Consider the following 17182-nt stretch of genomic DNA (forward strand, 5'->3'; position numbering starts at 1 on the left):
GCATTGCCGTACCACCAGGTTGAGCTGTGCTTCCCCGGGGTGGGAGCAGACTGAGGGAGTGAGGGTTGTGAAACTTTGCATCCAGCTTAAAAAGGTGGGTAAGTCTTGGCCCAAAGGCGAATTCAAGATAAGGAGAGGCAAGGCTGGGAAAAGGAAAAGAGAAAAGTGCCAGTCATGACTGGCTTTAAGGAAAGTTTTGCAGTGGTGCACATCTAAAAACTGTTTCAACCAAAAGAAAGGAAATTATGTAGACCAGAGAGCTATTCATCGTAAAGGAGATCAAACAAAAAAATGTACTAAGAGATGCACTGCTGAATCTGCAGAAGGATACTCTGGAATATCGACTAAGATGTTTCAATATGCAATTTCTACATGTTTAATCCTGATTGCATAGAATTATACCTGGTTGAAATACAAAGTTTAGAGACATTTTTTCACTCCTTTTTAAATGGCTGCATAGTTACAGCTTGAAAATGCTACAAGATACATACTTCAAATGGCAAATGAAAAGAATAGAGCTTGGAGATGGGTGTTCTAAGAAAGGACAAGATCTTCTGAATGTGTCATAACGCACAGTCAGAGCTGTAGACATATTTTTAATAATATATTAATTTCACAGAATATTATAAATCACTGCTGAGCATTAAAACTGTCAAAAATTCTAGCATACTACATCCTCTCAAATGGAATTCCACGTGACAGATTAATGAAATATTACTGTCAATGACGGCAAAACTATAATAAGTGATAAGGCCAGCAGGAGAGACAGTCTCTTGCACCCTCCCAAATCTGTATTAGGGCATCTGGCTTTCCTCTATGGGACACCATTGCTTCTTTACAGATACTTGGGAATGCTTCAGATAGATCCACCCGAGAATATAAGAAAAGGCTGTAACACTTTCCCCCATCTGCTTCAAAAGAATAGTCACAAGAAACACTGGGACTGTGAATTTGGAAAACATCTTCAATCCTTCCTTTCACCAGAAGACAATGCTGAGAGAATATATTCTCTTAAAGGTCATTGGTGACAAGGCATGGATGCCACATACAGTGTTTGGAAAAAGCATAAGAATCACAGTTGAGAAAGCCCATCTACAGCTATCAAACTGAAATTCAATCATCTTTAGCTTTCCTTAAAGGCGCATATTTAAAAAAATTCTACACAGGCCCTAACAGGAGTTTTCAATGAACTTTTCTGATCCCTCTGCTCCACTCATGCGAAAAGGAACACATGCTGCACAAGTGCACCTCAGCCTGTACGGGCAAGTAAGCAGGACGGGGGAAAAGCCTGGCCTCTTCTAAACGCCGCAGCCCAGTCAGAGAATTGTTCTTCTCAGGAGGATCTTGCAGAGTATCTATTTCTAGGCCAGGCTGTCCTTCCTGGTTCTTTGATGCACTTCTGGCTTTGGCACACAGACTGACTGGAAAGCTCAGATATCTTCATTTTGCACTGGCGCTCACAGATCTGCAAAATGTTCCCTTTCTGCTTTCCTTTTACACTCACAAAAAAAAGATTAAGTGCTGTGCAAATATTTGCAATGGAGAAAGTCCTAACTGCACGACAGATTTTCTTCTCCAAGAATATGACAGAGATGTCAAAGTGGCCATTTTTCCATCAAATAAATTTATATCAACACCTTTAAAACCATAGGATTTGCATGATTCACCTTAGAAAGAAGGATCACTGCTGACATACGAGTGTTATACTGAACTCCCAAGCCTCATTCCTAAAACACAAATTAGCAGAGTTAACATTTAGAAAGTGTAAATCTGGCTATTCCTGAAGCTGAACAACGGCATTTGCAGGTTCCTCTCAGTTAGTGGCTGATGTCAGGGACGATGAATTTAATCTTAGGACGGGAAGGTGTGGGGGGGTGGTCTGCCAGCCTGTCCAGCCGTAATATCCCCTAATAGCCTTGAAGGAATTGTAACTGGGAACTGAAACAGCATCTGCTTAACTGTCATCCTAGCCCCAGGACTGGAACTTTTTGCTTGTTGTGAAGGATCATGAGAAAGACTACACAGAGCGTGAAGATGAAAACAGAGTGAGATTAAAACCATTAAATACAACCACCAAGAAACAGCTGTCCATACTGCTAGTGAACTCAAGGAAATATAAATGCCAAAATGTATTTGACACTCATGATGTATTTTGGCATGGGAATTTAGAACATTGAGTTGACTGCAAACTTCTAGTTTACAATATTTTTCATTATTATTAGAGAGGACAAATTATTACAGGTTATTCGGTGAGAAGCAAATACGTTTCAATGCTAGGCACACTGAAGAGGTAAGGAGTAAAGCCAAATCTAACCAGAACCGGTAAAATCTACTCTTTTCTTAATGGGAAGAAGGGGCCAATTAGTTCAGCTGCCATGACCGGAACAGTTTACGGCAGTACATCTTGCCGAGAGTCTGGGCTTTACCTCAAATGTCCTGCTTGCATTAGTGGTACAGCTGAGCCGTCCTTGGGTTTGGAACAGGAGCTGCTGTCCATGCTATAAGAAAGACTACACTGTATGGAGTTAATTTTCCTCAAAGGAAATCGAAGGTCTTGCATTAATTTGCTTATTTATTTAAGTGGCGGTATAAGGTTTAATTAATATTTTAAAAATACTTCGAGAATATAAGATGCAGTATAGGTGCTGCTGATGTTATTTGTCGGTTGTTTTCTACCCCAGGATGTCTCTCAAAAGACTGGAGTCCTGTTGTGTTTGGGAGAAATGGTAAATGCTGTAGATTCCCTCCTGTATCACTTCTACTTCAGAAAAAAAAGAAAAGTTTGGCAGAAATCTGCATGATATGTGCAGATGGAGTTAAAATGTTTCCACAGAAATTCCACAGCTACATAAACTGAACTGCCTACAAAAGAAGTGCTTCCAACTAACAGTAAGTGCTGCATTTTCTTAGTTTGCAATGGGCCTAACTCTGCCTGCAAAGATCTCTATGGAATAATTACAGGCCAGAGACACTAATCCTTTACATTTCTGTGCCAGACTTGTAATTGCCATCATACATTATCATTCCTTGGAACACATATCCAATAGTGTATGCATTAAAGTAAAAATCCTAATATTAAAAATAAACTCAAGATGATGTCGTGATGATTAAGCCGTATTTTTCTCTTTTCAAACACAAGAAAATCTAATGCTGCTCATGACATTTGTATGAAAATTAATGAAAAGGAAAAGTGGATTTATAAGCCTTGAAATGTATCATTCTTTTCTTTGCCGTCTGTTGCAGGTTAATTACTTTAAATTTTTCCATCAGTCATTTTCTGATTTCCAACTCCATTATATTCAGTTTTAAACAAAGGATAGAAATTTCGGGAAGGTCAGTGGTCTTCTACTCTCAATAGTTCAGGCACAAGCTATACAAATATAATAAAGAAAACTCCTTATTCAACCAGTCCATACACAGAATGGAATTTTTTTCTACTATTTCCCTATGTCCCATAACACATCAAGGAAATTTGAAGTTGTTGCTACTTGTATTATTTTCTACTTACTAATAAACTTTGTGTAATACAATTAATCTTCTAGAAAGTGTAAATGTAAAAAGATATCCTTTTTCTTACACCAAAGTAGAAAGCCTCAATTAAAATAAAACACAATTAATCAAATTATGGCCACATTGATGAAGCAGCCATTTATTACCAGAAAACTAAAGTTTCTGAGAAAAGTCCCTTCAGGAAATCAGCCTTACTAATAGCTAGTTAGGAGCACCTGCATGTTAAAAGAAAGGCAGGAAAATAGTTTTTGCTAGAAAATTACCTTTGGCTACTAAAATTTTGAGCACCAGTTTGGACTCTGTGGATAGACCAGGCAAGATCATCCATGGGAATACCATCATAGCCAAATACTCACTTTACCTTGTTATTATATTTTGTCACTCTGATTAGCACTGTCAAAAATGGTCATTGAGAAAAGAACAAATAGAACCCATTTTTTAGCCCAGTGCAGGTGTTTTAGGTGGGAAGGATCGGCAGCAGAGCAGAATCAGGGTAAATAGTATGGGACGAAGGGAGTAGTCAGGTGCCTTAGTAGTTGGAAAAAAAAAGTCAGTTTGGAAATTACGACATCTTTGGTCTATGCTGCAAACCCTGCATACAATAGTGGTTGACAGGCCAGAGAACACAAACAGCATGAAGTTTTTTGCATCAGCGAAATCAGTTTGTGTCATAGAAATATTATACTGATTTGAGGGAAACCCCCACAAGAGAAACACCCTCAGCATAGGAAAACAGGGACTTGAGGCTGGCGAATGTACAATAATTTGGACATCTAGATACTATACTCTTAAGAAACTGGCTGTTGCTATATTACCACTACTAAAATTAAAAAGGCAAAATTAGAAGCATAGAGGTGTGCCTATCACATTCAAAAGCCATAATGAATCCCAAAAGATAGAGCAGTCCTCCACGGGACTGGAAAAGGATGTGCCTCTTTGAGATACAATTGCTCCCCGCACCCATTCCGATGTGGTGCAGCTCTCATCTGCCACACAGTAGAAATCTGCCGTGTTCAACAGTTCATTTACCTTGCTAGAAAAACAACTCAATTCAGCAAACTCCCAAATTCACTCGATGCAGCTGCTCTCAACCCCCTTGTTACAGTTTAATGAAATGTGCTGACTGAGCTGTTTCATAGTAAATATTAGTTACAGCAGAACTCTCCTCCCAAATTGAGTCTTTTAGGAGGAAGAGGATTCTACAGCGCCGTAGCACTGACACAGAATTGCCCATAACTCACAAATAATAAAATACCATCTGAGGGCACAGAGGTTATTGCCATCAGCAGCTCCCTATGGAATTGTAAATCATTTGAACAAAGCTTACCCTTTTTTGAGAACTTCAGGCTGAAATCACTGTATATACAGGATACCAGTGTCTTACACAGTGTATGAAGACTATACCTTTAGCTCCTTCATTTAACCTTGCTTCACAAGTGAGTGAACGCTGAACAGGCTGCTCTTTCCAGATGAAAATAAGAAAGATACTGAAAAAGCACTGGCAATTTGTCTTAGAGGAAGTTTAAACCTTTGGTCTACCAGCTTGCCAACCATCTGATAAGCCATGTGGATTAACTGTGAAATGCACGGTGCACTGAAGTTCAGTGGGATACACTATGAGAAAAGGCAGTGAAACTCAATGGAATACTATTTTTGTGAGCATCTGCAGGTCCAGGCCTTTGCCCAACACACAGGTTATGTTATTTCCATCACTGTGATTAAAACATGAAAAATACGGAACATCCTTCAAATTAAATTCAATTTCAACGACATTGTATGTGTGTTCAATAATGCAGCAACGTGTCACCTTCAGAAACACTGCAGCATCTATAATCTAGTGTTTCTGTGAAGTCCCAGTGCCCCTGGAAGTGAAGTTTTCCCTATGAGAAAACACTGGGAATGTAACTCAAAGGTTGCCGCTCAGAGCAGAAATGTTTTGCTTAACAAAATGTACCCATCCCATAGAAAAATAAAAAAGGCAAAAGCAAGCAGCATACTTACTAATCCACACAACACATGTTGAAATGAGTCAATCTTAACTCTTGGCTCCAAATGTTTTTTTCTAAGTGAACACTGTCACTTGCATGCCATGGTCACTTGCAACGTATTTTTACTCTTTGACTGTGTAAACTTCAGACATTGAAAATAATACATTATTTTGATGTACAGCTCTTGTCTGAGTCTTGGTACATCATACTCAGTAAACATTTTTAAAAGTTTTTATAATTTCCTGAATTCTCAGTAGTTAAATGAATAGAAAATAAAAATTAAATTATTATTACTTGTTTTGAACGGAAATAACAATGTTTCTTTGCAATGAAAAACAGAGATTGGAGATGAAAAAAGGCTAGCTAGTATAGCTCTTAATATATTAGCAATTTCTGCAAGATATTCAAGTTATGCTTTTCCTATTTTACTTTCAGCTCCTTATTTATATTGTTAGCACCATTAACACCATCTCCTCCTTTCCATGGATGCCCTTCACATACCTACATTGTATTATAAGCTACTGTTGTCTATCACCTTCATGCCCTTTTCTTTCAGTTAAAGTTTACGACATCTGTGATTGAAGTTGATACAATTGAAGTACCTCATCTTAGACAGAACTGATATTGTGTGAAGGACTGCAACAGTGCTTAGCAGAAACTAGTCATTCTTCCATATAATTTATCATGTTCTTTTCCGTTGAGGATACAGCCCCTTCAAGGATTTCGGGACTTCTTGCTGTGCTTACACACACTTGTAGCGTGTGGAGACGTGACCAGAGGACTGTTTCCCAGCTCTTGGCAGAGAAGAGCTGTGGAAGCACCACCTCTGGGAGACACTTCTTGCTTTTCACATGATCACAGTTTAGCAAAAAACCCTCACCTCTCTAAGATCCTCAAACTTGTCTTGGATTACAGAGGCCCCACAGAGTTTGTCTGCACCACTGGTAATTCGGATTCATTACTTCTCTGGAAAGCCATATTCATCGTTTCTGTCAGAATCACCTGAGTCTACTTTAAACACAGGCAGGACAATAAAAACAAGTTTTGTTCTAATAAAGCAGAGATACAAACTTGATTACAAAATTGAAAACACATTTACAAAAGAGAAACACATCAAGAAAATACAGATGACAGACCTGACATTTAGAGTACTTTTGTTTTCCTCCTTTTATTGAGTTTGTCAGTTGCAGGTGTGGCAGGATGTTTCAAACCTAGAATTATTTTCAGGTCTTTTTAACCTGTTATTTGTTCCTCTTTTCTACTTCCCTGTCTGTTAAATAAAGAGCTTCTTTCAGCTAAATCTTATCCAAATCATTAAAACCAACCAAATGAAACTAAACCAACCTTCTCTCCCCAAAACCTGCCCTGTTATTTGTGGCATCAGCACAATTTCACATGAACATGTGTGAACATGTATTTCTTTTCCTCTTAACATTCAATGTTTTTAGGGGAATGATCTACTAGTAGCTAGGAAAATGAGTTCACAATCTTGGTTCATCTCTAGCAGACATATGAACAAAAATTTCTGGGAGTATGACTAAAGGTAAGCCTTTTTGGGGAGGATATGCTGCAGACCACTCGCTATATGCCAGACACTGTAAGTTTTATGGCTTTCGGTTTCTATTCACTATTGCAAAGTAAAAAAGTTCATTTTATACGCAGTGCATGGCTATCACTAAATAACAAATGCTTTGGAAGAGGTGGCTTTGAACTACATTCCCACTGTCCTTCAAAGTATCACCAGGTAGCACTTCTAGAAATCACAAAATAGAGCTGCAGCAGCCATATGTAAGAAAATACTGGAGAAACAAGCCTCTAAATATTCTAGTTCACAGATATGTGAAGTCAGCTGCCAATTAATTATATAAATGACCATTTGTCTGTTGCTGAAAATGAAGTTATATTCGTTATGGCTCTTTTGGCTGATACTTTTTGCTTTGCTGATCCATCACTGTTGCTTTGTGTTGATTTAACTTTTTATCACCACAATCAGGGAGTTTGAGCCCTTCTCTGAAAGGGAATCTGGGCTAATGTCGCTTTGAGTCAGTAGCTGATACCTCAAAGAGAGGCAAGGAGTCCTCAACAAAAGCACTTCTTCATTTGTGGAAGCATCATGTGAAGATAAAATTTAACACAGAATAAAAGCTACTGACACGCTGGGCTCATATGAAGGGCTGCTTGAACCGAAAATGGAATTCCCTCCATCTGTGTTTATTCTCCTTTTACATTCCCCTTCTCTGCCTATGGCATGCAGTGGCTTTGAAGGTAGGCACGCTTGCACATAAAGGCAAACAGTAAGCCACTATCAACAAATGGTAGGAAAGTGAAGCTGAGTTCAGAAGAGAAGGGGGAACACTACAGAAATGGGATTTTATAAACTCTATTCATTCAAAAATACCATTTAACCACAGCTATGGTCACGCATAGACTGCGGAACCCATGCTGAGACAGCTGATTAGAAAGAGCCTCCTCTACACGAGGGCTGATCAACCTAATTCTCACAAGAGTCAGTGGAACTTGAAGATGGTCCAAAAAGGAAAAAGATCACATCTTTCCTTGTTCACCCTGCCAGGTGTTCGGCCTATATACTGTCAAATTAAGCATTTTTCCACCCTGCTGTTGCATGTGCAAATGTTTCTAGAAACGTTGAATCTATTTTTTTAAGATTGCTAACCTATTTGTCTCAATAATATTTAGTGGCAGCAAATTCTGCAAATTGATTAAACGCTTCATCAAAAAGTTATTTGTCCTTGTTGACTGCTTGGAACCTGGTGCTTTTCAGTTGCACTGAGTGCCCCTTTTTTATCTCAAATTATGTATCAGGCAAACTGGAGCTGCCTTTCAAGAGGCTGTTTGGGAAGGAAGGTGCAGGAGGAGTTTTGGTTTTTTATAAATCTCGAGAGAGCTTATGCTGTTGTTCTCCTTTCCAACCAGAATAATTTCTCCTTAAATGGATTTCCTGCCCCAGACAGCTCTATATTGTTAATCATTTGCATTTGCCCTGGACCTTGGCTGAGTAAATGGACAAGGATGATCTTAGTTTCAGCCTGAATTAAGCTAATTTCATTTGCAATGGGTTCAGTCCTACATTTTCCAACAAACAGTAACTGAAACCGTCAGTCAATAAATAAAATAAAAGAGCTTCAAGATTAACACCCGATAATGTGAAAGGCACAAGACTGCAAAGAAACTTTGCTCCTGTAACTCTCCAGGGACCTTGCGACATACAATTAGAATAACATAGAGTGCTTTTTGTAACAAGGATCTGAACATCAGGGGAATGCGATGATGTTTCAGCTCCATGTAGCTGTAGTATGTGCAAATAGAATTGCAGATTAAACAGGAAAAAAACAACCCTATCTAACAAAGCAGTTATTCTGCTGAGGCCTTTAGGTGACACTTTAAACCACTGGTGACCATGGAGTATCCAAAGGAAATAAAAGATAAAAAACTTATAACAAGCTTGTTGTTGCATTGAAGGGTTCTGGAGATATCATCAAGCTCCGCTGGCAACAAAAAGAACTAACAAAGTGAAAGATAAGACTGATGTATCCACATAACAAGCCTGTTATTCCATTGAGAGATTTCTGGTGATGCTATAAACCAGGAAAACTGAGTTAGGGTGGTTTGCAGTTTCAACAGAATCCCACATTACGTCAATATAGTTCTTCCACCTGACTGCATTTTTAATCCGGAGGTATCCAGAACAATTGAACAATTTTTTTAGGGGTTTTTTTTGTTTGTTTAAAAAGTCCAATGGAGAGCTTATTTTGTAAGTCGCCTATTACGTTTCTAAATTATCAACCGAAAGCTGAGTGAACCGTCTGCAAGCGTGAAGAACAATTAAGCACCACAGTTGAGCTAGCAGCTTTAGTAAAAAACCTGGCTTCTACTCACTCTCCCATTGGTGTGGGCCTCAAAGGTTTAAGATGAAACAAGCTTTCGGTAAGGCAGTTCCAAAACAGAGGGGAAAAAAGCTGGAATTACCGCTCTGCCAACAAGGACTAACAAAGGCTGCCTCAATCTGTTGGATGAAACTGGAACCCAAGCAGTATCTGAAATGGATGCTAACAGCAGGGAGGGGAAAGAAACCCGGACCAAAAAAGTGCAGAGCAGAAAACTTCCTTCAGGAATGAGCAGCACAAGAGAAAGAATAGAGGAGATCTTTCCACTGATCCACTGAGTTGGATTATTGCTGCTGACGGCCAAATGCGGAAGAGCCGCAGTAAAAGGGAGGCGAGAAACAGGGACTGAAAGCAGTGATCAGAGTGCTCAGTTTTTATATTTCTGAAGGTTTTTGTATTATATCCACTCAGGCCATCAATCACAACTTTATTAAGCCACGAAACAGATGTCAGATCAATGGCTGTATCGGAAACATTTTGAATGACAGGCTGATGATGGAACAATTCCAGCCTCCATACATTATTAAACACATACTAATGCTACTCTTTCAATGCTACCCATACAGCCTCACTCACTCTGTTCTCCCTTTATGGTACCTTTTTAATAGCAGACCTAATTGTAGATGAACATTACATAAGAAAAGCAAGACTTACTGTAATAAATAATAATAAACTAGTAAACAAAAGAAAAATTTCAAGGTTAAAACCGATTGTCTGTCTTCATGTTATGCCTCCTGGCATTAAAATTTTGTTTTAATACAATTGCAGGAGCTGAGGCTGGATTGTCAGCCTTAATCAGAATATTCAGAGTCATTGCTTTTTTGCTGTAATATTGACATAATTTAAGCTTAGGTTTTCTTTACATATTTGCCCACAGCCAGCCCACCCACGTAAATGCTTTCTGCTCTTTTTGAGTGAAGAGGTATGTATGAAAAACATATATAAATAAGGCAGAAATCATCCCGCTGGCAGATTCTCTGCTTAACTCCAGATTTCAGGCAGATTTGAGGAGGTGATCAGAGCAGCACTGTTGCCTCTCAATTCATCAGTACTGTAAACTGTATTTTCACTGGCAGAAATCAACTTGATTTTCACAAAGGCAGAAAGGAACTATGCTCTTGGTGGATGAAGCACAAAGCACAGTAACTGGGAAATTCTCTCACAGCACATGAACACGGGGTTGAGTTGCCACAAACTACAGACCATTACCTCCTCTCTTCCCCCGGTTCCCTATACCATCCTTTGGGCTGGAATATTTGCTGCAGCTGTGTGTTTTCGTGAGGTGGGCAGTGAGATCAAGTAAAGATGGATTTGCAGCTTTTCACTTGGCCTGGCATCTTGATAGCCTTAGTGCATCCTCCTGATTAGAGGAGTGCTTAGTGTAGCAGAGATGTCTGATTTTGTGCCGACAATTCAAAAATAGATAAGAAATAAAAATGTTTAAAAAGAACATAAAATAAAATTAAATATGCATTCTTTGGGGGTTTTGTAGAGAAAGAAAACTTCTTGTTCCTATTCATGGCAAATGGTTTCCTAAACAAAATTATTTTGCTTTTTGGGGCCAGTAACTGAAGGCTTCCCCCAGTACAGGGGAAAGCAGTTGGCTGTGAGTGGGTGGAGCTGTAGGAAAACTGCTCTGTGTTGGTTGCTGAATTGGATGCTCCCAGCAACAAGTGAGCAGCCCCACCAGCATTTAGCCAGAAATGCCCCCTGTGGCCTGGTGACTAAATAATCAAGTGCAGGGAGGGATGGAGGCAGCTGCCCCCTGAATTCCCATGGGGTTTAATGTGTGCTTCAAGGCTGAGAGATCAAAACTCAAATTCAATTTTTGGTGTCGAGGCAGGAATTGGCAGAAGCCGCTCTTACTCAGGAAACCCACCTCTCTGAAGGGCTGAAGAGTGAAGGGTCCCCCTCTGGAACTGCTCTAGCCTGGACAGAGTATTTTAATCTTTTAGAAAGTATCAAAAGGCAGAGTAATTCCCACAAGATATGAGGCATGCAAAGGCCTTTATGCTATTTCTCTAGCTTGCTCGCTAGAGAACAGATTTTCTGTTGAACCAATATTTTAGAAACCCAGCATTCATCCTGAATCGGGCAAGTTTGGAAGTAGGTTTGAAGTCAACTCTCACTTAAGTGACCACAGAGGTCTGTTTTGGCTGAAAAATATGTTATGTTAATTAGCAAAATGGTGTATCTAAGGAAGTGAATGTATGAAAGCCTTTTAATAAAAACTGCTTTGTATACTGCAAGCTTTTAAATTAAATTGGGATAGAGTTACAGCCAAGACTGAGCAGAATTGTTTGTGACTTTTTGGCTTGTTTGCCTAAAAAAATCTGGCTGGTTTCTTGAAAGATAGCTGGTGGCTCTTTATGGCACCCTGTTGCACAGTTTTCAGGAAAAAATTAAAAAATATGTTCATAACAGGAATGTATAGTTTATGTCTTACATCTCCCATAAAACTTAGTCCTGCTGAGGTACTCACAGTAGCATGTTTTGGACTTGGTTCAATTCGTCACGGTTTTATACTCTCAATGCTCCTCTCTCTGGACTGAAATTCAGACTTCAGAATAAACGAAGTAAAAATATCTCTAAATAAATCATCTCACTAAATAGGTTGTCCATTTTCCCCACATTTTTTTCTGTAACGGAACATGTTAGGAAGATTCAATTTCAAGTGAGGACGGATACATCTAATAAAACTGCTACTGGCAGCCCAAATCCTAAAGTTCTCCCTTTAATTCCCGATGACCTCCATGATTATCCTGCTTGCATGAGGACATTAACTGAATATGGTGCTGATGGTGTTTTTACCAAAGAGAAATCCTGTATGCGATAAAATACTGTCATTTGAGATTTATGAAAAGCCTATGGATATTGTAACACCCATCAATCATTTACTCTTTCTTGCTCTTTAAGTTTTCTGTAAATGAGTTAGGAGTTTTAAAGATAGTAAACATAAACTTATATGGTATACCTCTGAATGTATTTCAAGAAGTTATCAGGGAATGCTTTGACTTTGAAAAATAAGACTGTGTAAAGAGCTAGGAAAAGGAAGGAAAGTTTTTCTTTACTTTCAGTTGAAGTAAAATAAATTCAGGATCTTATTATCACCCACTAGGTCACCCACTGCCTTTCAGACTCCTTCTCCTGCCTCCCCAAATGGATTTGTTACTATGGATTTGTTACTATAAGCACTGTAATAGTGGTCTCAAGTCAGAAGAGAACATTAGCTGGGAATTTTCTAGTTTGCATTAAGATTGCGAGAAAATGAGCACAGAAGACAATGTCTGTAAGTGTCACGGAAATGAAAATGACAGACAGAAGGAAAAATTCATAGGAGCTGCCCAGCAGCACAACCAGAATCCATTTTCCATTTCCTTGTCTTAATTTTTAAACACACTTTTGAATCACGGTAATTACACATGCAGAAACTCTCACTAGTCCCAGTATTTCCTTCAGTTTCATCTCTTCTGAGGGGAAAAATGCTGTTATTAACTTTGAGATATAATTCCTACTTCTTTTGGTTGTTGAATGAACCATTTAAAATAACAGGAATAAACAATGAACCATCATATTCAAGTTTCCTCAGAAATAAATACAGAAGTCTCAGATCTCAACAGAGTTTTTTTTTTAAAAGGGGGAAAAGATGCTAGAATTAGAATTAAATTCAACAGATAAGAAAAAAAGAGAGGAAGAGAATAGTGGAGGAAGAGGAAGAGAAGACCCAATACCGTGAGTTAAATAGCTTTGTAAGGATTCAACTTTATTCAGTACCTTATTCAATTAAAAAAAAAAAACCAAACAAAAAACAAAGTTGGAAAACTGTTCCTATAGATTAGTATCAGGTAGTACAGTGGTGAAATAGAAATTAAAAATTGTAAATGCAAAATAGATCTTTCATGTAATTATTACGTAAAGCATGTGTGTGCTAAAGACATATAAGTGTAATGTTTACTTGCATTTCCATAAAAATATACATGTACATGCAGTGTGCACACATTCACATATCAAAACACCATATATTGTGTGTAAGCTGTTGTATTTTAGGAACATTTCAGAGAGTTTTAATAATTTTTATTAACAGTATTTTTTGCCTTTCTCTGACTCTGGGAGAGTTAATTGAGTCTGACTTACACAGCTTAAAGAGAAAATAATTGAAATATGCATGTTTAAATATAATACACTGGAAACACAGCTGACCTTGACCCAAAATCACATTTCTGAGCCTGGAGCAAACTATGTATGGCTGGCTGCTATGGGTTAGAAGTGAGTACTGGATCCTACCACGAAGCCAGAACTCCCATTTCCCAGTGGTATAAAACTTTCTAGATTGACAAGCAAACAATTTTGATTAAAAACCAAATTGATAGAGGAGTACTTCCATATTTACATGAGAATTAGTACAGATAATTCCTGCTAAGTACAGAGCAGGTTTTGTTGACCTACTGTTTTACTACTTGTACTTCTTTGTCAGTTCTGTTGTATAATACCTAATGCTGACTGTATGAAGGTTTTAGAAACATATCTGTAGATACATATTTGCGTGACGTAGCAATATGAGGATATTGTTTGTGTAGTATGTCATGTTGTTTGTGTTGTGTACATCATGTTTGGGTCATGATGAAAGGCACTTTGATATGTTTGCCCGGACAGGGCCAGACATCTCTGAACATGGAGAAAAAACAAAAGTAAACCACGGCAATATTAAACTGCAAAAAGGTGAAGCACTGAAAACCCAAAAGTAATAAATTACCTTGAGAAACTCAGCAAGCAATAAATGTTTTGCAATGTAGAAAGTAAATAGTATAACCTATGATCTTACCGTTCCTGTTGTGCCCAAGGAAAGGTGGTTCATCTGTTGGGTCAGAGGGCCCATCATGCTTGCTGGCTGCATTGACATAGTGTGGTCCATTGTTGGTGTTATCACAGCACCCTACAAACATACATAATTTACACTTCAGCATTTCACTTTAAAAAAAAAAAAGAAACATTCTCTAAATGAGTGAACCTGACTGAAAACTTGACATGAATTTTAAAAGAGACTAATATTTCTGTCAGAGGAAGTATGTTTTGTTCCTATTGACAATCAAGCTACACACATATATTATTTGTACTACTAATGAGGCCATATTATGTCAGTTCCAATTAAGTGTCATTTTTTACTTCATGTGACAAACAGATGCATATATTCTTTCTATGATGAATGCTACTGTATATTGCAAAATACCTGTCATTTCTATTTTTCCATATCCTGTATAGAATAATCTTACAGACAGAACACGTCCCCCATTTTCTCTGATTTCTAAAACCTTCAGTCTCTGAGATTTTCAACCTATAACGGTAATTATCTTGGATTTTTCCAGTCTCAATTAAGAACCCTTACTCATGACATTTTATAGCTGATTAAGTAAGACTAGCTATTGACAGCGAGTTTGGTAGTGACACCCCTTTAAAACACATACACAGCATTTAAAAAGCATTTTTCTTCTCTGCATGAAAAACAAAGACATTAATAACAAACAGCATATGAACTAAAGCAAGGACAAGGCTTTGAACAAAAATGAAACAAAAGACATGCCAGAGGAGCTTTGGAGAAAGCTTCTTTGCCATTCATATTCCTTGGTTTTTTGCTCTCCCATTCCCCAAGGTCCCATGTTGGTAACCTCATGCCTTAGTGAAGTGTTGATTCTCTTCAGTTCTACGGTGTAAAATGCTACTTCCTGTGTTGGTCAGAGAAAGTCAGTCAGAAACAGGGTGGTCTGCTCTTTCTCTTGCAGATAGTTAAATAAGGAGGTATTTCCAGCTATTTCTTCACATGAAATCATAGCTCTACTTTGTGAATATGTATGTTTGTGTGCACACATTATAAATTTGCACAAATAATCACATCACATCTGCTACAAAGTGTGGAAAATGTGGATGAATGTATTTGTTTAAAAAAAAGGAAAACTGACATTTTTTCCATCGAGATTACTGAAAAAATCCACCTATAAACAGGAATTTAAAATAAACTAGTTCCAAAAACCACAGCACACCTGTTCTTAAGTGTCTGTCTCACATTTATGCAGAGCTATGTGACTGCATTGTCAAGAATCTGATTAGACGCAAAAGATTTCAAATTTTCAGTCACAAGTAAAAAATAAACAAAAATAAAAAATGTGGGGAAGCACCAATTCAATTTTTTCTCACCTTCCAGCAATATTTTGTCTATGCACATCCTATCTGAGAAGCTGCAATTCTGCAGTCTCTGCGAACTCATTACTTGCATGCAATGGTGAAGAGGAGGTAGGCTTAGCTGGGTCAGTCGTTTTTGTAATACCCTCAGCATACGAAATACATACACGCTTGTTTTATGTCACATAGTGGATTACGTTTCTTGCACTGACAAGAGTCCCTAGAGAAATCTGGCAAATTACAGAAACTAGCCTCCACAGAATATCTGTCATGATTCCAAATAAATGCTTATAAAACAAGCTGATCAGTGTGCAAGTATGAAACCTGCAACACTTGCAAACACTTTTGCCTCTTTCTTGGCTATATTAATTTGCACTGGTTTACATAGATTAACCCATTGATTAACTCATTCTAATGAACTACCACAGTGCTGACCTTCTCCTTGTTGGCACGGGTCCTTACAAATCAAGATAGTCTTTCACCACAAAATTTCTTTCAGATTTCTTTCAGCACAGTAGAGTTAATATTTTATTCAAAAAGCCCTTCTTTCTTCCTTACATGACATTCTTCTTTCATGCTGCTCCTCTCTTTTTGCTGAAAAAAAATCTACCCTTTTGCTGAAAGAGTCTGAAAGCAAATCTGCGGGGCATACACTCATTCAGCCCAGTCGGCAGTCCCTGCATAGTAGACTCAGCGCAAGAGTCTGAAGTAGCACCATGCCCAAGGAAAATGATGTTCTTGCTGTATGTTCAAAATCAGTTGCCTGGGATACCAGGGCTGCTCCTGTAGAGCAACACACATCCAGACGAGGTCTTGGGGTTTGGACATCCACCTGCACTTTTTGGTTATGGTAAGAAATCATAAGCTTTATGCTTAGAACGATCTATGCCATAAACCAGCATTTTTACTGTACCAAACCATAAACACTCAAACCAAATCTGTCAACTGATAAACAGCTCTCAGTTCCCTCTACAAGCAGTCTTCTCCTTTGGCTTAGAGATGGACAATTGCCTCAGGGCTTTCCATGACAGACAAGGTGAGCTCCCACTTGTGATGTGTGATGGGATAAGCAGAAAGTCACACCCGCACCACAGCTTCATGTAGCCTCACATTGCCGGCAGTAGTGGCTGCAATTAATTTAGGATGTCCCAAAGCCTTAAAATACCTAGCTTTCTTTGCAAAGAAGTTTATTGCAAAGGTATAGTTGGAGGAACTTGCTGTGATTACAGATGTGACAGACTGATAGCTATTCCTGTGTATAAATTCAGAAACCTGGAAATGAAGAAAGGGCAGTGGTGAAGCAAGTCTTATAATTTAGTGTAGCAAACACCAGTGCCAGACACACAGTGGAAAAATCTGATAGCAAGTGTCTTTCAGTAAATAAGTAAGCAAGACAGGTTTTGCAAATAAACTATTTAAAAAAATATGGACTTGAGAGAAAATATATCAAGGACAAAAAAATTGCTCAGAGACAGTAAATATATTATTTTTAAATAGAAAATACATATATTCTAGTCCCTAAATATATACCATTTAATACGTTAGGAAAAGAAGTTGGGAAAACAAATCAAGTATTTGCAGCTTTCCTAAGACAGCTTAACGTGT

General features: G+C 38.2%; 1 protein-coding gene across 2 annotated transcripts in view; it reads right to left on the reverse strand.

The window, feature by feature from the left end:
• The window catches only part of RBMS3 (RNA binding motif single stranded interacting protein 3), a 711967-nt gene that overhangs the window by 15761 nt on the left and 679024 nt on the right, over positions 1 to 17182 (reverse strand). For both annotated transcript variants that reach the window (XM_075143380.1, XM_075143379.1), the window contains one exon: positions 14226 to 14336. In XM_075143380.1, coding sequence (XP_074999481.1) covers positions 14226 to 14336 — 111 coding nt within the window. The remainder of the gene's footprint in view (positions 1 to 14225; positions 14337 to 17182) is intronic.

This window comes from Calonectris borealis, chromosome 2, assembly GCF_964195595.1.
Source record: "Calonectris borealis chromosome 2, bCalBor7.hap1.2, whole genome shotgun sequence".
NCBI classification, from domain to species: Eukaryota; Metazoa; Chordata; class Aves; order Procellariiformes; family Procellariidae; genus Calonectris; species Calonectris borealis.